This window comes from Schistocerca piceifrons, chromosome 3 (assembly GCF_021461385.2).
Source record: "Schistocerca piceifrons isolate TAMUIC-IGC-003096 chromosome 3, iqSchPice1.1, whole genome shotgun sequence".
Classification (NCBI taxonomy): domain Eukaryota; kingdom Metazoa; phylum Arthropoda; class Insecta; order Orthoptera; family Acrididae; genus Schistocerca; species Schistocerca piceifrons.
In genome coordinates, this window is record NC_060140.1 from 440,531,062 (window position 1) to 440,552,581 (window position 21,520).

The 21,520-nt window shown below is 42.1% G+C and overlaps 1 protein-coding gene across 1 annotated transcript in view; it reads right to left on the minus strand.

Moving 5' to 3' along the window:
* The window catches only part of LOC124788728 (dipeptidase 1-like), a 304,298-nt gene that overhangs the window by 244,285 nt on the left and 38,493 nt on the right, over positions 1 to 21,520 (minus strand). The window contains exon 3 of the mRNA XM_047256010.1: positions 8,556 to 8,712. Within this exon, the coding sequence (XP_047111966.1) occupies positions 8,556 to 8,712 (157 nt within the window). The remainder of the gene's footprint in view (positions 1 to 8,555; positions 8,713 to 21,520) is intronic.

Genomic DNA, 21,520 nt, shown 5'->3' on the forward strand with positions numbered 1-21,520 from the left:
CAAACGCTCGGAAATAGTTACACGATAAATAAATGGATCTATAGTGACTCCTTGGAAACATTTTGTACAACATTTCCAAACTTAATCAGCGTTCCAATCGTATCCGCATCATCTTCTCGAGGAATATCCTATAAAGTGTATTTAGACTGCCGAAAAGAAAATGTACGTTAAATCATGAACTGTGTCTAAGAGTCGATAGTGCTTAAAAAAGTTAAATTTTTATTAAAATGTGAATCATATAGGAACTGATTCCTAATTTTCTGGACTGTTGTTATAGTGACCAAATGTACAGTCACGGGTTTTTCATCCAAATTACAGACGAGCTGGTCGTTTCACAGAGGTTACCCTCAGGGTGACATTTATGAACTATATGAAATAAAATGGTCATAACTTCTGAACGGTTTGCGTTAGGACGTTCGGACTACACGGTTGGCCGCGCAGCATGATGGGGATTAGTATGGTTTGGTTTAGCGACGAAGCCCAATTTTATTTGGATGAATTCTTCAATAATCAAAATTGGCGCATTTGGAGGACTAAGAATCCGCATTTCGCGATCGAGGGGTCTCTTCACCCACAACGGGTGACTGTGTGGTTTGCAGTGTCCAGTAAGGGAATAATCTGTGCGATATTCCTTGACGACAAGGTGCCTACCGAAAGGTACGTGAAGATTTCGGAAGATGATTTCATCCCCATTATCGAAAGTGACCCTGATCTCAACAAGATGTGGTTCATCCAAGACGGAGCTCGGCCCCATCGAAGCAGGACACTGTTTGATGTCCTATAGGAGCACTCTGGGAACATCACCCTGGCTTTCGGGTACCCAGATTGCCCGCCACATGCTCCGGATCTAAGCACATGCGGCTCCATTTTGTGGGGCTATATTAAATACAAGGTGTACAGCAAGAAACACAACGCCTTGATGAGCCGTAAACAGCCACTCAGGAGGTCATCGACAGCATCAATGTTGCGACACTTCAGCGGGTCATCCAGTATTTCGCTACTCGTCTGCGCCACATGACGCCGATGATGGCAGGCATATCGAACATGTCATAACCTAAACCTGAATATCAGTGGTGACGTGATTCTTCAGTTTCTCCCGGCGTATTTGTTGCTCGAACAGTCCATGAGTATACTGCCGGTTCCTAGTGCCCAACGTGTACATTATTCCGGCGATCATACATGTCGTCATCGTCAGGTGCGCGGACGAACTGAGCTCCTGAGGGTGGGCGGCCGATTTAAATCCCATCCCCCCGCGAGCCGCTCTCTTTGCCGTCCGCGCCCGCGCGCCGTCGGTCGCGAAGACGTGGGCGTCGGAATCTGTCGTAGTGTCGATGTGCTTGCTATGTCCGCCCTGGTCGCCAGTTCGTACTTCTTGCTGAGAGTCTTCTTAATTAAATTCAATCCCGGGTTCCAAGCCTTGCTGAGATTGTAGCCGCAATCTCGGTCGATAAGATCAGTAGTGACGCTTACACGTTGACGCCGTAATTTGTAACTAATTTACGTTTTTGTAGTTCAATAATTGCGGAAGAGGAGCCAATACACTGTGCTCAACTGCATGGCGTCTTGTCGCCATCTAGCTGCCAGACAGGAGCGGACAGTGTTGTTTTGCAGGGAATCGGTTTTGAGCCATAGGGAGGGTGGGTGCGAGTGTGTCAGTTCAAAAAATGGCTCTGAGCACTATGGCACTTAACTTCTGAGGTCAGCAGTCCCCTAGAACTTAGAACTACTTAAACCTAACTAACCTAAGGACATAACACACATCCATGCCCGAGGCAGGATTCGAACCTGCTACCGTAGCGGTCGCGCGGTTCCAGACTGTAGCACCTAGAACCACTCGGCCACTTCGGCCGGCGAATGTGTCAGTTCTTTCGTCTTGTGCAGTAAATTGCCATTATGATGGGTTGTTCATGCTGTGAGTCAGTTGTTCGAACTAGAGACGTTTTTACAAGAGTCACCAATATTGCACTCACAAGTGGAAGGCTAACCGATTTGGCTCTTGTTGGGCGCATCGCTTCCGTACAACCTGAAATGAAAGATTGTAAGGTTTTTGGCTGCATAGCTCCCTGTTTTTGAGAAGACTACCCCTAATGTTCGTGACTCGCAGTCAAATCGGGATTGGCGGGATCGATAGATAATTGAAAACTGAGCATTTCTCATACACATGTATGGAGTCCACAGACGCATATTCTTCTAGAAATCGAGGACAGAAACTTTTCGATTGCTACCTATAGGTCCACAACGTAAGAGCTGTTGAACGAAAACACCACTTGTGTAGCGACCAATGCAGTTGGCGGCGGAGCTGACACCTTGTGTTCGATTCCCCGGTGCATTCTGCAGGTTCCTTTCTATCTCAAAATTGTTAGTTACAGGATGGTTAAAAAGATAGGTAAAACAATACTGAATAATAAATTTTTAAACGACTTTGACTAATAAGGAATAAAAATTTAATCCTGGTGGCTACACAGTGACTCTTTCTGTCACTCTGTTACACGTCCTCCACTTCCTTCGACCAAGTACGAGAGTGGTACTAGTCACACAAACATTCAAAGCAGATATACTCGCACGACCAAAAACATCAAACGAATGCAGTCTTCACGCTGTTGCTTCACTCCTTCCGAAGATTCGGAAGAAATGAAACATTGTTTACATTTCAAAAATTTCTTTCTCCGGAATTAATTTTGATGCATACCACACATACCATAACATTGTCTCAAAACTCAGTGCTGAAAGTTGATCATGAATTAGGCTGAGGATCGTTACTGCATCTGCACGGTTGTGCTTTGGCAGCACTGTCTTCAACAGTAGCTCCATTGCTATCGCGCAGAGAAGGCATTTATTGTGTCTTGCCGCTAACATACTTCTCATACGACCAGAATTTCGTTGGATTCTCTACCAGGTTTCGAGACAAAGTTTCATTGTGGGGAATATTATAAGCATCTCGCATTGAAGTCCGTGCTAAATTTAGAGCTTCTGTAAAAGATCACCAAATTTGGGGATTTGGCGTCTGTTTGAATCTGGTATGTTTGTATTGTTGACTGCGTTTACTTAAACTTATGGCTTAACATTTTCGGGTTCATAAACATTTTATTTTTATCTGTTATTACTTTTAAAGAGTAATTTCATTTACTGACGCGTTCCATGACCTTGGAGATTTGCTCCTCAATTTGCTCCTACGGAACTTGACGTGTAAATAAATAAAATAAAAATAAAAAACTTGCATGGCGACGAGCCTACTGAATCCCTCAATTTCATATTCACAAGAGTCACCGAATCATGACCATAGTGAGCCGCAACATAACGAAACGATAAACGACAGTCTCGTTCGGCCAGTATCTGTCATTGTCGAATTGCGACTCTTGTTGGTAGACATTTTGCATCATGCTAGGCATAATTCAGATTTCTCGTAAGCAACCAACATTCAAATGCGATCTTTGAATGAGAAAGTCGCTATGTAATGTTTCTTTATGTATATAATGTACAAATGCGTGCTGAAAATTAATGCTTTCGAATGTTTTGTTCTGTGTTCAATATCGACTGAGATATTATATGTCATGCATTTAATTCCGTCGACTTTCCAGCTTCGCTGATGCAACTTGCAACCTTCTGCAGCTAGAATGCTCCGAATTGTAGCGTGTAACATGGCCATATGAGACGTAACTATGTTGGTGCGTGAGGAACAGCGAGCGGTATTGGAGTTTATAAATTCCCGAATTAGAACAGTTCGTCCACACAGAGAGCACCTTCTCCTTCAGCATGACAATGCTAGACCTCACAGGAGCGTTGCGACATCTGCAACATTCCGACGCCTTAGGTCCACCGCAGTAAAATATCTCGGACCAACCCTCGACCAGCAACTAAAGTGGAAACGTCGCCTACTAACCATCCAACAGAAAGCCCTCAATAAACTAAAACTAATAAAACCACTTACAGGCTGAACTTAAGTGCACACCTCTACACCTACAAAATCCTGAACTGACCCACCCTCTGCTATGGCAATGTTGCAATGATCTTCGAACGCTATGCACTCTTTCTCGCTGTTTGCATCCGTTTACCTACACCAACAAGGACCCACTACCATCTTATCAAATTTCCACCACTCCTCACTCACATCGGACACCTCCACGCCTCCTATATCATCATCCAGACAATGAGATTCCCCCCCCCCCCATGCCCAATGTTATCCCTCCTGCTAACATTAACCCTCCCCCACCTATCCCACTACAGTCTGGGGCTCCTCTCCCCTTTTCCTCCTACACCCACCCCCATTCCTTTCTCCTTGTATCACTACCTTCCCCACACACCATTACTCCTCTTCACCCTCTGTCCTTCCCACCATCTGTATTCACACTACCTGCTTCACCTCCTACCTATCAACCTCATAGTTTCACCAGCTAACAGACCTCTATCGCTTTCCCACGCCCAAAACCTCTATGGAACATATTCTCTCCTCCCACAATACTGTCATCAAGTATCCTCCACACAGTCCCGACTTGGCTCCATCCGATTTTCAGCCGGCCGAAGTGGCTGAGCGGTTGTAGGCGCTTCAGTCTGGAACCGCGCGACCGCTACAGTCGCAGGCTCGAATCCTGCCTCGCGCATGGATGTGTGTGATGTCCTTAGGTTAGTTAGGCTTAAGTAGTTCTAAGTTCTAAGGGACTGATGACCTCAGATGTTAAGTCCCATAGTGTTCAGAGCCATTTGAACCATCTGAACCGATTTTCATCTGTTTCCAAAACTTAAAGAAAACTAATATTTTTTTCATGATGTGGAGCCACAGTCATAACATATTTCTGTAAAGTCAGTACCGTCATTTGACTGTTTTTTATTTGCAGTATTACATTTACACGATCATGATATCGGCTTTACATTGCCATTATCAAGTGTTTTAATGTTATACAGTACCTAAGACACATTGTGTCCAATAGTGTATTTTAAGTACGCCAGTATGCCATCTTAGGGCACTGTATAACACTAAAACACTTGATAATGGCATTGTAAAGCCGAAATCATGATCGTGTAAATGTAACACTGCAAATAAAAAACAGTCAAATTGCGGCACTGACTTTAATGAAATTAAAGGAAACTCTCGAGAACTTCACTTTGATAATGATGAAACGTTGCAATCAGAGGTGAGAGTGTGACTCCACCAACAAACGGGGCTCTCGCTGGGAGAATTGTATTCATCACCAGGATGACTATGTTAGAAACAAATATGTCTACATGAAGGAAGAAGATGCAGAATGTTAATGAAATTTGTTTTATTTAAAAAGCTTTAAGATTCTTCACATAAAAAATTCAGACACATTACGTCTTAGCACGCCCACAATCATGGTGTTCCTCCTACGTACTTTGCGTGCTTGTGCCGAAATGTTAATCAGTTGCATATACAAATATGTACCACACTTCATGCCAGTTTTATGTTTCTTGCATCCAGCCTTCAATGTGCAAATTGATAATGTTCCGTGCAAAATAACGCTTGTCTGAACAAACTGGTTTCAACAGCTGTTTTCAGTAACAAAGTCATGATATTGTTCAGTTGGTGCAAAAGATTTGAGAGGTTCCGTGCCCTCTTTTGCATGTCGCCTCTCATTTTCATCAGTTTTATTAATGGTCTATGTCACTGCACGGTAGTAACAGACCGAATAAGGTTATTGTAATGAGAGTATTTGTACTGAAAGGTGAAATATACTTTTCACTTGATTCCTATGTATGTTGGGTTACTTCCCTGGGTGGCCTGTGCAAGGCAAGCATCGGAGGACGCGGCACACTGCATTTCCGATTGGGGGCTGCACTTCCCAGAATTCTGAGGGGTTCGTACAATGGGCTTAAGCGTCTGGCGGAACGACTGACATCAGTCGAGTTTCGCCTATTGTGTGCAGGGGGGGAAACGACCTGCGAGCCGTCTGAATGTCGCTGCAGTTTATGTGTTTACCGTTCTAGCACGTCCGGAACGAAGACTCCTGGCACCAATTGACTGTATTGTCCTCTTGATTCTGAGAATACTTGTGGACCGTGCCCTGCTGGGTGCGACTAGCGTCGGATGGCCGGTTGTCTAAGCAGGTTGTTTTCGTGGCCGGTCAAATGGCAGGTTCAGTGCCCTCAGCTGAATAGCAGAGGCATGATTGGTTAACTTAAACTGAGGCTAGTTGACGTAATAAGGCCCTGCTCGAAACTGGAGGGAACGGTCGCTATTGGCGCGAATGATGTTCCGAGACAGTGTGGGGAAATTTTGGAATCAGCACTGAATGCTGATTCGCGGTTTTCGAGGAGAGTAGGGAGTTGAGCAATGCTGGTGGCTTCGCTCTGGCATCGCATCACAGAGTGAATTTAGGAATCTGATCTTCGTCGGAGTCAGACGGTCTTCCGACTTGATCGCTCTTTTTCGGGAGAACTTAGAATTCTCGGACAGCCTTCGTGGCGAGGGGCTGACACAGAGTTGCAGCACGGCAGAAGTCGGCGCCTACATCATCAGGACGCTGCCTACTGACGACGTGCTGCAGATTTCAGTACTGGTACAGTATTTTGCGGCTCCGGCATTGTAGGACCTTATCAATTTTTTTACTGAGTACCTCAGCAGCACGCGCGCTCACTATGCTACAAGTCCACCCTGCTTGTTTCTCCATGTGATCCCATTTGAGCTCTCACTACTAATTGCGATACTGCTATATAGTCGGGAGATTAATATTTGATTCAGTAGGACCTCCAGTCATTGTCACCATTCTAGTGCATCACAGAGAATAGGATCCACTTGTTCTCGAGCCAACTCTTATTCACATAATAGTTCAGTATACCCCATCCTTTAACCTACTGTTTGTGTCGACAATCATTTGCATTTGTATTCTGATGTATAATAAATCTCATTGTAATATTTAATCCACATATCATTTCGTTGTTATATGCAGAATCCCATTTCATGTTGATTATTATGATAAAGTTCTCTTTTTTTGAGCAGATTACGATTTTTATTAAATTATTGTGAGTGTGCACTCCTTATTTTACCAACTAGCAGGGTCCATCATCATTTCCTTCCGTTACCGTTGTACGCATAATTAATTAGCTGATAGATAAGGAGGGGGACGAGTGCATGTCTCGTTCTCAAGCAAAATGCGTCTGAATTAAAGAGGTACAAACTCTTCTCCACCCCGGAACCTCGCAGATTTGGCACGATTATCATCTTATATTTATTATCTTATATCATATTTTTAGTAGCAGTGACTGTATTCAAAAGAACTTCGTTGGTAAAGTGTATTAGTTATCTACAGTATTACCAGGTCTGTCGTGGCCACAGTTCAGGGAATTTTTTTGAAGAAATGTGACGGCGGCGGTCGCTGCAGGGAAAGCGAAAAATAACAGGCCATTATTTTGCTAGAGTAGGGTTTAAAGGCGAGGCAGCTGAGAAAGCAAAACGCTGTCTACGCCCCGTGTGCAGGCCATCTAAGGGAAACAAGTGAGAGACGGGTTCCTGGCCAGGCAAAAACGTTCGCGTCCGCATCTTGGTCGCAGTGTTTTAGGAGGCCAAGTTATACTACTTACACCAAATTCACTTACTTCCGGTCACCATTCATGAAAAATTAAATAAAAATAACCTTTTAGGGTTACGTCATGTAAGCATGTACACTCGAAGGCAGTAGTGTAGACGAAACATAGGAAACAGCTGGTAAGTTGGTAGTACATCGCCTTTACAAACTTCTTTTCCAGTCTCCCCTTCTCCCTCGCTCCGTATGTTACACACTTTGTCCTTCAAATCATACAGTCAATCTATCCATCTACCACATCTAATGTTTATTAGCAACTATTCATATTTTTCAGTAATTCTTCATTCAACATTTGATGTAAGATCTGTTTACATAGTTGTCAAATTTACTGTAATAATATGCACTCATATTGCAAATTTCACGAAATTTTTATTAAAATAATGTCACTGCAACCCAGAAACCGAAATCCGCTAACTGGTGGAGAAGAAATAAGGAGGAAATATTTTACCACGTACTTAACAACGTAACGTACGACAAAATATTGTAGGAGTATTATACATCGTTTTAGATCTTCCAGTAGACAGACACGTAGAGATGATGGGAAAACTTTGTACGTCAAGTAAAGCGATGTTATTCATCAAATCAAATATTAATCCCTTAAATCGTTAATAGTTAATTTGTCTGTTCGTATACAGTAATGTACAGCATAATGGTTTTTGGGGTGTTCCCGTAGTTTTACGGACAGATATTGGGTGGATTCAACATAGGCAAAAATAGAGCACTAGAGAAATAGTTTAAATATACGACAAAAAATTTACTGCATTCAGAGACAATCAAGCATACACGACTCTCTCCAATCTTAGGTAAACTAATATTTTGACAAAAAGATGGCATCTGATAACTAAAGTAAAATAATACTGAATCTAGAATAAAAAGTGGGTAAGAAAGTAGTTTTTACGAGATTTTTTTCAGCTGTTAAGACGGAAATTGAAATTCCAAAACTTCAGTTTCCAAAACTTCTACTGCAAAACGGAACGTCGCCGTTGCTCATAATGTGTGACAAAAGCCACCTCGACTTACTTGCCCTCCAACGAGTCCTGCGCGCATGCGCATCAGGTCAGTGTGGGACCACGGGCTCCGTGACCACGGCTCGACGTCGCGCAGGTCTTCGGCAAGGTTTAGGTCGCGCAGTTGGTTGTGGACAAACTTGCGGATGTTCCACGGAAGGTCGTTGTGCCTACAACAGTAATATTATTTTTCCTCAAAGGCATGTACCAGTAGACATTCGTCCAAGTCTACAGTTTTGTAAGACAGATCTGTAGTTTCAAGTGTCACCACCATTGCAACTTCTAGTTATTGTTTGATTTTTTTAAAAAATTACTCTTCTTCTCAACTTTTATTTCGTTTTTAATTCTCTTCTTTAGATAATAATTATAGCAACAGTAATGGCATAGCAGATCTGCAGTTATGGAACGCTACGATTTTTCAAAACTCTTCCTTAATAAACACACTGATGGATATCAGCACGGACATGTTCGAGTATTTTACAAAACAAATTCAGACACAGCGGGCCGACGCTCAGTCGTATCAACAAGAAACTAGGCACTGGAGGAAGCGTTAAGAGGTAAATTTTAACTGTGAAGCTTTCTTTGTTGTATTAAACATTTAACCTGTGATTAATTATAAGTAGGTAAGACTTTAGTGGTTTATTTCGATAAAGAAGTTGTGAAAAGGTGAAATCACATTCTGAGATGTGTTACTTGAAAACGAGCACCCGCTGTCATAATCATTTTACTGGTCATGCCTAAAGCATAACATTCGTATCATATGAAAGGGCATTATACGACCATGTCTTCACAATTATTGTGGAGTAAATCAGTTCTAATGATGGAGTAAGGAAGAAGAGCACAGCACGACTCTAATTAAATGAGAGTCAACTACAGGCATGATATATTATGTCACATAAGGCCCACAAATACAGAATAATGAATCTCACACAGCTGAATGAGGTAAAAAGGCTCTGAAACAAGTGACAAAAGTTGCTGATATAAGACTTTTCTGACTGGAGCAGGAGACGATGTTCGGTCAGTTTCAAAAAATCGATATAAATAATCAGGGGACACAAAATGAAGAAATAAAACGCGTAATTGAGGGCGAGTGAGGGAGATACCATCTAATGATGCCACTTGGCAGTAGTGCATCACAGATTACCTTAGCAGGAGGACAGAGGCGTCGCCGGTCCAGATGCGATCGTGATTACGAGTTGTCATCGTAATTCTGGATGATCTCATTATTGCAGCTAATGGACAATAAGATCATTTTCTTCAATTAACTGAGAATATTTTACCAATATACCGCTGCCTACAGAACTCAGTTAAGGGGAGGCGGAGGTGCCTATGCTGCCCATGTTAAAATCACTAAGTTTGAGGAACATTTATGAATAAACTGCCAAACAGAAAAATTTGATTTTTTTTTACATATAGAGTGGTTTAGTATTGCAGTTATGACAGAGGGATTTTGGAGTATCTTTTCTAGTTCCCTTCCAATTATTTTTTTATTAATGACCCAATTTTTTTACAAATAATTGCTTTATAATTAAACTGAAATGAAACTACTGAACATATTGCCAAATGGCTGTGTTACAATGTAAGTTTGACCACTAGGAGTGCTGTATAAAAATTTCATCTCTCTAGCTTGAGTGGATTTTGAGAAAATGTTCCTTATATTCGAAAAATTCTAATTTACGGGAAATGGCTATCAAAGTTTCTCAATACATTCCTGCACTATAGGATGGATTATCAGGGTCTTCTTCTTCATCCTCCAAAAGCTTCCTCTTCTGTCTTCTTTTCTGGGCTGTTGTTCCATCATACTTCATATGCCTTTCTCTTCTTTCTGCTCCTCTTATCCTTTCTCTGTCAATATTTCTTAGTGCTCGTACAGTGTTCACCCCAGCTGTTAATCCTAATGCCTTCAGAACTTCACACTTCACACTGTTCCCTTGGTTGTAGGTTGCTATTGCATCATAAATGCCAAAGTGCAGTGTTTTTATGCTTACAAACACCTTTTTAGGAATCACTCTCCAAATCAAATTGTTTACGCTCTCATTAGTATTCTGCGTCTTTCCGTGTAGACATTTATGTAACAATTCTGGCTGTGCTGAGTCATGAAAAATTGGTTTTATTGTTCCCTCCCGATTCTTGTACATACTGCATATTATCCGCTTTACACAAGAAGTATAATACTACCAACAACAGGCGCAACACTGAACTAATTCGAAACGGTAAACACCAAAGAGACGATGTTCCGCGCTCTTATTCATTGTAGTATCGCAACTTGGTATTAGTGTTAATTTTCTTTTCCCTACGTTCTTCCTCTTCTTATACACATGGTTACTAAAACGTGGATTCGTAACCAGAACAAAAGTGTACGACAATATTAAATGGAGCAAGATGTTCGAAATTCTGAGGAAAATAGGAGTAAGCTGTAAGGAAATACGGGTAATATTTGTCACAGAAAACAATGTAGCCAACCCTTGCACACTCACTGTATGCGTAACACAAGGCGCTGTATGCGTAACAGGCCGAGAAAATCCCAAGCAGTTCTCCAGGAAGTCACGAGAGGGTGTTAGATGCATTCAGCAGCCGCCCATTTCCTCTGCAGGCGTGGGGGAAAATGGTAATAACTCCACTTCTAGGGCGAGTAGAACAATAATTCAAAGTTTACATTAAAGAGGAATGTTCCAATTAATTTTCGGTAGCAAAAAAAATCGTAATTTTTTGGATTTGACCACCTCCGGCTCCCCTTAAACTCTGTCGATATGGCACCTAAACGACAGGACCGTGTGGCCTGGAGGCGGATAGTACTTACCACCGAAAACGTGTGTTGATGGGCAAAGGAACTGGGATCTCAGTGAAGCAAAACGCTTGCTGTGAGGCTTACTTAAAACATCACGTTCCGAAGGAAACAACCGACTGCGCAGAGGTCTCTACTTTTCATAGGCGAAGGAACAGTGCTTATTTGTACAGTTTAGGGCAGGTTAACTTGCTATATTAGTTTGCTAGACATGGACTTCTTGTTGTGACCCCACGTCAGCCACGGGTAGTAGCCAGAGCTGCAGGACGACAGTGTTCCAGCGACGCTCCTCAGAGGTCGCCATGGCAATGGACTGCTTTTTAAGCTACGTACTTGCCACGTGCAGCCAATAGTGTGAAGATGTAGTATCACAACAGCTCCAGCCATATCGTGCAGCGGACCAATGGGGGGCAGTCTTCGACTGTGTTTATAACAGGATAGAAATTGCACTTACATTCTGAGGAGACTATTATGAGCTCACGTTGTACACTGGACTTGAAACTGAGTTCGAAGTTGAGTGTTTGTGCTCTTCTAATGAAGTACCTCTTCGGAATATTGCACTGTTATAATTTCGGCAAATAGAATTTCACAAGGTGTGGCTGATGTGAAGTTTGAAGTAGTGTACCCCTGACACTGACGTCAGCGACACCTTCACGAAGTTGACTCATGAAAGACAGCATTTCAGGGTGTCGACGAGGAATTTCGATTCCATGAGGATCTGTGGACCCTTATAGTAGTACTTTAGCATCATCGATATACGGATCAGTGCAATATTCTACGTGTGGTGCACTTAGAACAGACTGTTCTGATTGGTTTTAGACATCATAGTATCAAAAACAACTGAATATTTTTTACTTATTATTTTTCGAAACGTTTATCTCTAGCCAGTGCACTATCTAAACACTTTTTTCTAGGCATTCTAGTTGATAACTACAATATACTCTGTGTTCAATTTCAAATGACGCAGCAAATCGATATTGGGGGACTAATCCTGCAGCTCATTAGCAACACTCAGGAAAAGCCGCTACAGCGGATAGTTTTAAACGGGACAACCTCAAGAGCAAAAAATGGCTCTGAGCACTATGGGACTTAACATCTGAGGTCATCAGTCCTCTAGAACTTAGAACTAGTTAAACCTAACTAACCTAAGGACATCACACACATCCATGCACGAGGCAGAATTCGAACCTGCGACCGTAGTAGTCGCACGGTTCCAGACTGAAGCGCCTAGAACCACTCGGCCACAACGGCCGGTAACCTCAAGAAGAAGTTAGAAGAATATCGACGGTATTTAACGCACAAAATGGACAAGTTACTTTGTCCGAATGGAGTAACACTTCACAGCCAACGAGCTTTTTTGCTATCCTCTGCCGCGGCAGACAGTTACTGGGTGGTCTCCACCTTCGAGCCGAATACTCGTACTTCAGGTTGCACAGGGATAAAGGACAAAGTGCCTAAATATTTTAGACGTAAAATTCTCGTACCAGCTGCACGCTATAGGTTCTACGGAGCTTGCATGAAGCCCGGCACAGACTTTCAAGAAATGGATCGCCATGCTCTAGGATATCACTATGGACCTAAATTTACTTGTAAATATTCAGAATACATGGGCATAGTCTATCCTCCTGACAACGGTCTACGGAACGACCTTCGTCAGTTAAATAACTCCATACTCGAAGAATATGAATCTATCATTCAGGCTTTGGAACAGACAATGCTAACAGAATGGATTCTCAATCAGGGAGAGGCTAATGTTTTCAGAACGGAATTTCGTGGTCGTGATAAATCGCGAAAAAAGCCATGGTCAAAATTATTGCAAAACTACCGCAAAACCAGGTGTAAATTGGAAATTAGTTGGGGAAGGCAACTCTTAATCGGCAAACCGCGGTGAAATTCTATGCTCAATGTCTTGTTACCCATAATAAACAGCCCTTGTAATTACAAAACCGTGAAATTACATTGTCTGTAAAAGGGAAAAAAAGCAGAAGTCTCTCTGCAGAAACAACAACGAACCGTCACGTACACTACATGCACGATCGACACTGACAGTGCTGACGATGACTTTGAAAACAGAATTTACAAAATTGTATCAAATGTTACTAAGGCGGTTTTGACAAACGCAGAACTAAATGGAAACAATGTGCAATTACAAGTTCCTCTAAAACGATTATTAATATTGCACCTCGTGATTTCATTAGCTCACCACAGTTAAACAACTTTCAGTGTAGTTTAAGAAGCTACAGTCATCAGCCAACCCGTATCAAAGTCTGTTGCACATTACCTGCTCGGTAAAGGCACAAAGTAATGCAAGCAATGCTGCTAGTGACGCACTCTCCCAAGGGTGTCAACAGAACAGTACTTGATCTTCTTGATCTAATAAGGTTCACAGCCCAGGACTCCGCCCATCCGATCCACGTAGTGGACGATAACGTGGAATGTGCACAACTCTGTGCAAGTACATATTACTTTGAAATCCATCGTGATTCCAAAGTCTCGTAAAGTTGGCCCCATTCCTTACGCCCTGTGTGACGAAGTCAAACAGGAAATAGACGGGCTACCAACGTAGAGCATTGAATCTGTTTCTAACAGTCTCTGGGCCACGCCCTTGGTGTTCGTGTAAAAGCCGATTTGTAAGCTATAGCTGTCTGGGGACATCAAATCGACCGTATATCCGCAATCCATTGTCGATACGCCCACTTCTGAGGGTCAAAGAAATAATGGCGAAATTAGGTGGAGAACTGCGTTACTCCGGCGTTGACCTGACTGACACAAGCCTGTAATAACCTCTCAATAAGGCACGTCAGCTGGTGATGATAGTGAACACGCCTTTTGCCCACTACAGATACAAGAGAGGGTCTTTCGATACCATTTCAGCCTCACCGTTGTTCCAACGTTACCAGGAGCGTCTACTTAGAAAGGTTCTTGGAGCCTTTAATTACCTTTGCGACATAAATGTCTCCTGGCACATCACGAAGAACACGTCCACAACTTGTACAGGTTTTCTTTTCAGATTTGCTCCAGGCGGAACTCTTTGTTAACGAGAAGGAAAGTTGTTGTTTTTTTTTCAGCATAAAATACAGTGTTTTGAACACATTCTTTCAGAAGAAACAGTCAGCCATACAGAAAAGGTCATTTCCCAGCCTTCCAGCACACACTAACGTCAAACAGTTACAATCACTTTTGGATCAAATTGGCTAGTGTTGGAAGTTGGTTCATGCAGCTGCCACAATAGCCGAATCACTCTACAGATTCCTCCGGAAGGGCGGACAATAGAAGAGGACGATGACGATGGAGTGTCAATGGGCTTTCGAAAAATTGAAAGGGGCCTTGCTGAATTCAAACTGGTTAGTCTCATATAATGCCAGAAAACAGTCGATAGTGGCAGCTGATGCTTCAGACAGCGCTGAGATGGTATTGTCACACGTACTAGGTGCTGTGGCCAAAATCATTGCTTTTTGTCTTCAAAAGATTGAATGCCATGCGACGGCGATACCAACAGAGAGATAAGGAAGAGATCGCCCTTATCTTTGCTATTAATAAGAGTTCGGGAACTGTTTGTGCATCCGCACAGAAGAAGAAGGTCAAATGGCCGGTGAGCCTTAACTATGAAGATAATATCTGTCCTTTCGGACATGTCCGAGCCTTAGCTATGAAGATGATATCTGTTCTTTCGGACATGTCCGAAAGAACAGATACCATCTTCATATATATATATAGTTAAGGCTCACCGGCTATTTGACCTTCTTCTTCTGTGCGGATGCACAAATAGTACCTGAACTCTTACGGGAGTCGGCAATAAAGCAGCGAGTAATGAGTATAATGGGCTGGGGCACTATGAATATAGTGCGAGATAATAAGTTGCGAATGTGGGTCTCACGGGAGGCGTGCCGCAGATAAGTCCCTGCAGTCGCACTATCCTCTGTACCCTCGATGGCTCAAATGGATAGAGCGTCTGCCATGTAAGCAGGAGATCCCGGGTTGAAGTCCCTGTGGGGCAAACGTTTTGAATGCCTGTATGCAGCTATGGGGTATTCATTTCATTGTAATTTCATTCTAACGAGCTGCATATTCACCGGACATGTCCGAAAGAACAGATACCATCTTCATATATAGATGTTAAGTTTCTCTTTGTTCTCACTTCTGCTGCTTCTCATTACTTTCCTCTTTCCTCGATTCATCTCAATCCATACTTTGTACTCATTAGACCCTTCATTCCATTCAACATATCCTGTAGTTCTTCACTGCCAATGAGTGTAGCAATGTGATCAGCGAATCTTATCATCGATATCCTTTAACCTTGAATTTTAGTTCCGCTCTTGAACCTTTCTTTTATTTTCATCAGTTCTACTTCGACATATAGATTGAATAGTTGGGGCGAAAAACTACATCCCTACATCCCTGTCTTGCACCCTTTTTAATGGGAGCACCTCGTTGTGGATCTTTCACTGTTTTTGTTCTCTCTTTCTCCTCGTAAATATTATATATTATCCGTGTTTCACTATCGCTTACACCTACTTTTCTCAGAATTTCGAAAATTTTACTCCATTTGACGTTTTCAAACGCTTTCTCCAGGGCGATATATCCTATGAACGTGTCTTGCTTTTTCTTCAGCCTTGCTTCCATTATCACCCGCAACGTTAGAACTGCCTTCCCTAAATCTAAGTTGATTGCCATGTAGCAGATCATCAATTTCCTGCAGATAGAAACTCGATCACAGCACGCTGTTTCTCACACATCAAAATAGTTACGTCGCACACTGCCATCTTACACACTACAAGTAGGAGCCCTCTAGCGGAAGAGGGTTGCAACATGCGGTAGCAAAGCAGGAAATTCGACCAAGAAATATCCATTAGGTGTAATACCTCAACCGATATTGAGAACAGAATAAAATATTCGAAGGTATTACTTTTCAGCACGCCAATGTATATACTCTTCCTAAGTACTGTACCAAATGACACATCAAACCAAATGCTACACCCTGTTAGTATCTAAATGCATCTCAACATGAAGAGTCATCAGCAAGCCGAGTCTTAAACTCAACGGAGAGCCAATCAAGTATGAAAATACATCTAAATACTTACTATCTAAACTGACTGTACACTCTCCTACAGGTACTACCTAGAAGAAGTGAAGCAAATACTGAAATCCAGAAACACAGTACTAAACAAACTAGAAGGCAGCTGAAGGGGAAGCGACGCGAACACATTGCGTGCATCGGCATTGGCACTGCTATATAAAGCTGCAGAATTCTGCACCCTAGTGTGGACAATGAGCGCCCATACATTAAGAAGTTTATGTGGAGCTCAATGAATCTATGAGGATCGTCAGTGGTTCACTGGAAGCGACCCTAGCAACTGGTTACCTATGCGAGCCAATATCCAATCAACAAACATCAGACGTAAAGCTGAAATGAGAAAGAAGTGGAAGGTGATACTCAACCAGTGCGATCTTATAATTAATCATCATTTACACGCAAGGACACCTCTCTGGAAAACCATCGAAAGATTAGAAGTCTTTAAGGAAGAGAGGAATTGGCGGGATGGCTGGCGAAGAAACACCCCCGCAAAATAGATTCCATATTGCTAACGAGACCAAACAAGCTCCTGGTTTTGGTCTTCCAAGAAGACTCTAGCGAAAATTAAACAGAATAATTACTGGAATGGGTCGCTATAAAAGCTCAATGACAAAATGGGAGCTTGGAAATGATTCTTTCTGCGAGTGCGGTGAACTTCGAACTAGTGACCATATTTTAAATGTGTAATCTAAGGTTTAAAATGGGAAGGAATTAAAGACATGTACAGTGTCCGGGGAAATCTTCCAGAGGCGGAGTAATCTTCTGAGTGCTATTTGACTGTAGTGTGTACAGCAGATATCTTACCTCATTAAAAGCCTTCTGTTATTCCTTTAGATTCATGTCGAATGAATATATATATATAATTACTATAACGACTGTTCCCCTTTAGGAGAGCAATTGAACTTGAATTCATAATATCATCTCCGGACGTTTTTCTTCTTTGTTTTCCCAAAAACTCTTCATGCTCTTAGAATGCCCTTCTTCCGTTCTTCTGTTTATTTTTTTACCATCAATCTTCACACTTGTGATTCTATTCCAGCACACAGTGCGGTCTTCGAAATTTTTATGTTTATCTGCTGCAGATCCCTCTGGACTTTTTTCAGCCATTCTGTGCCGCATTTACTCTTTGTTATAATACTGAAAAGTTTCCTTGCTGCTCTGGAGTCTTCCATCCTGTAGATATGTGTATAAAATTTGTCTCGGCGTTTTCTGATTTTGTCTGTTACTGTGTTGGTCTTTATACAGGGTGGTCCATTGATAGTGACCGGGCCAAATATCTCACGAAGTAAGAATCAAACGAAAAAACTACAAAGAACGAAACTCGTTTAACTTGAGGGGGGAAACCAGATGGCGCTATGGTTGGCCTGCCAGATGGCGCTGCCATAGGTCAAAAGGATATCAACTGCGTTTTTTAAAATAGGAACCCCCATTTTTATTACATATTGGTGTAGAACGTATGGAAATACGAATGTTTTAGTTGGACCACTTTTTTCGCTTTGTGATAGATGGCGCTGTAATAGTCACAAACGTATAACTATGAGGTGTCACGTAACATTCCTCCAATGCGGACGGTATTTGCTTCGTGATACATTACCCGCGTTAAAATGGATTGATTACCAATTGCGGAAAAGGTCGATATCGTGTTGATGTATGGCTTTTGTGGCCAAAATGCCCAACGGGCGTGTGCTATGCATGTTGCTCGGTATCCTGGACGACATCATCCAAGTGTCCGGACCGTTCGCCGGATAGTTACGTTATTTAAGGAAACAGGAAGTGTGCAGTCACATGGGAAACGTTAACGACGACCTGCAACAAATGATGATGCCCAAGTAGGTGTTTTAGTTGCTGTCGCGTCTAATCCGCACATCAGTAGCAGATAAATTGTGCGAGAATTGGTAATCTCAAAAACGTCGGTGTTGAGAATGCTACATCAACATCAATTGCACCCCTACCATATATCTATGCACCAGGGATTGCATAGCGACGACTTTGAACGTCGTGTACAGTTCTGTCATTGGGAACAAGAGAAATTACGAGACGATGACAGATTTTTTGCACGCGTTCTATTCAGCGACGAAGTGTCACTCACGAAGAGCGGTAACGTAAAACGGCATAATATGCACTATCGGGCAACGGAAAATGCACGATGGCTGCAACAAGTGGAACATCAGCGACCTTGGCGGGTTAATGTATGGTGCGGCATTATGGGACGAAGAATAATTGGCCACCATTTTATCGATGGCAATCTAAATGATGCAATGTATGCTGATTTCCTACGTAATGTTCTACCGATGTTACTGCAAGATGTTTCACTGCATGACACAATGGCGATGTACTTCCAACATGATGGATGTCTTGCACATAGCTCGCGTGCGGTTGAAGCGGTATTGAATAGCATATTTCGTGACAGGTGGATTGGTCGTCGAAGCACCATACCATGGCCCGCACGTTCACCGGCTCTGACGTCCACGGATTTCTTTCTGTGGAGAAAGTTGAACGATATTTGCTATCGTAATCCACCGACAACGCCTGACAACATGCGTCAGCACGTTGTCAATGCATGCGCGAACATTACAGAAGGCGAACTACTCGCTGTTGGGAGGTATGTCGTTACACGTTTTGCCAAATGCATTGAGGCTGACGGACATCATTTTTAGCATTTTTTGCATTAATGTGGTATTTACAGGTAATCAGGCTGTAACAGCATGCGATCTCAGAAATGATGAGTTCACAAAGGTACGTGTATCACATTGGAACAACCGAAATAAAATGTTCAAACGTACCTCCATTCTGTATTTTAATTTAAAGAAAAACCTACTTGTTACCAATTGTTCGTCTAAAATTGTGAGCCATATGTTTGTGACTATTACAGCGCCATCTATCACAAAGCGAAAAAATATGGTCCAACTAAAACATTCATATTTATTTACGGACTACAAGAATATGCAATAAAAAATGGGAGTTCCTATTCAAAAAAACGCAGTTGATATCCGTTTGACCTATGGCAGCACCAGTCTCTTTCAGTGCAGTGGTTTTCAGGTCAAATTTTCCCATTATGTTCGTGAGTGGCTTTAATTTGCCTTATTTAGTGAGGGTGTTGACATTAATTGTGCCAATAAAGATTTTACGTTTCATTTTGAAAGAGTGGGAACTCTTTGAGAAGTTCCGATTCCTCTCCGCATGGTGCCCCTGACCCCCCAGAATCCGATAATCGCCCTGTCACAGTTCGTTTGGCTCCCCCCGTCAGAGGTTCGAGTCCTCCCTCGGGCATGGGTATGTGTGTTGTCTATAGCGTAAGTTACTTTAAGTTAGATTAAGTAGTGTGTAGGTTTGGGGACTGATGACCTCAGTAGTTTGGTCCCATAAGACCCTACCACTAATTTCCAATCCGATGATCATGTGAATCCAGTCTATAGACTGGTGCCTGAGGTAGTGACTCTGTTGTCGTCTTTTCTATCATGCGTTCAAGTTGAATTTTGGTTTTTGTGGTGATTTCAGTTGAGACCATAGGTATAAGACTCGATTTTTGAGTTCGAGGTGATTTTAGTGCAGCCGCCTCAACTAGAGGAACAGACGATTATCAGTGGCCGCCAGATGCTGAACAGACATTTATAATATATATATTAAATTGTAGTTCTCTGTGTTTCAAGCAAATTTTACTAATATAATTTAATGTCACGGCATTTCATTCAATTTTTTCTAATCAGTTCAATTCGTTTCATGTCAGTGAAATTTTACTAATATAATTTAATGTCACGGCATTTCAGTCAATTTTTTCTAGTCAGTTCAATTCGTTTCATGTCAGTGAAATTAATTCAAATGGAGCAAGAGCATTGAACAGACATGACGTTGTTTGGAAAGTAGATAAAAGATGTGTTTCAGTATCTCTAGCATCCTTAGAATTCATTGTAAATTTCTAAATCAGCAAAATAGGGCTTGTTGTCACTAGAAAAACGTCGTAGTTAGCATACAGTTGTAGAGCATCACAAAAGGAAATGAAACCCTACAGTCGGACACACACAAAAAATACGTCAGCTTGCTATGCTAAAAGACAACTCAAGCTCAATGTCTCATTCACGTAAGAATTTTTTTCCCGTTCTGCTAAAAAATTTGTATGCCAGTTATTGTGAAAAAAGTAAAGGTTAGAAAATGCTGTTGCGATGTTTTGTTCAACGTTTATGGTGCTTTTGACTCAGGCAGTTTCATACCCTTCACTTCTTATTACAAACGGACGTGAGTTCCATGATTTTTTTTTTTTTGCCGTTTTGTTTACTCGCAAGAAAACGTTTGCTTATGCCAAACGTACAACTTCATCTAATTTCCAGCTCGCATTAAAATCTTATTCCACTTTCCATTAGCGTAATGTCGTGTTCCTTCCCTGTTTCGCCTCTGCTTTCGTATTTGATCTCTTTCGCAACGCAGTATCTTACGCACATCAGTTCTCGAAAAGAGAGAAAATGGTCTCTGGGAGGAAAGCAGAAGAACCAACTCCACGGGGACAAATTAAGTTTCCCGGAAGAAACGTGTCCTTTCCTGCAGCGAACAGAAACAGTACGATACAAGGACGTTCCCTACATATCACAAGCTGCTCTCAACGTCAACCAGTTACTGCAATCTAAGACTGCAAAAGGAAATACTGCACGATATTTAAGTGACTAAGTGATATTATTTTATTCAATATACATTCAAAATCACGTTAGGTGAAGAGGGAAGATGTACGTAATAACTAGATTCTAGAGCAATGACGAACTATGGAACAGTTAATGGTATTCTGTCAGCCTAAGGAATGTTACGTTCCCTGGCCACAGTATGCTTCACAATGACACTGCGATTAACTCTGCCTTTTTTTGCCTCAACAACACAAAAGTAACACTAAATACGACAAACATCCTTCAGTCATGAACAGTCAGCCGACACCTACACATAAGTCGGACAGTCCTCATGTATTGTTTCCACTTTTTGCTTCTACTGTTCATCGTATCTCTACCGCTCTCTCCCCGCCATTTCTTGAGTCACTGTCTTACACGCGGTGCTACGCACGTCCCGTCCCATTCTGTCCATTCGACCACACTTTTTTTCGTGTTTTCTTGCTGTGCTTCGATAGAGATATTAGTCCTTG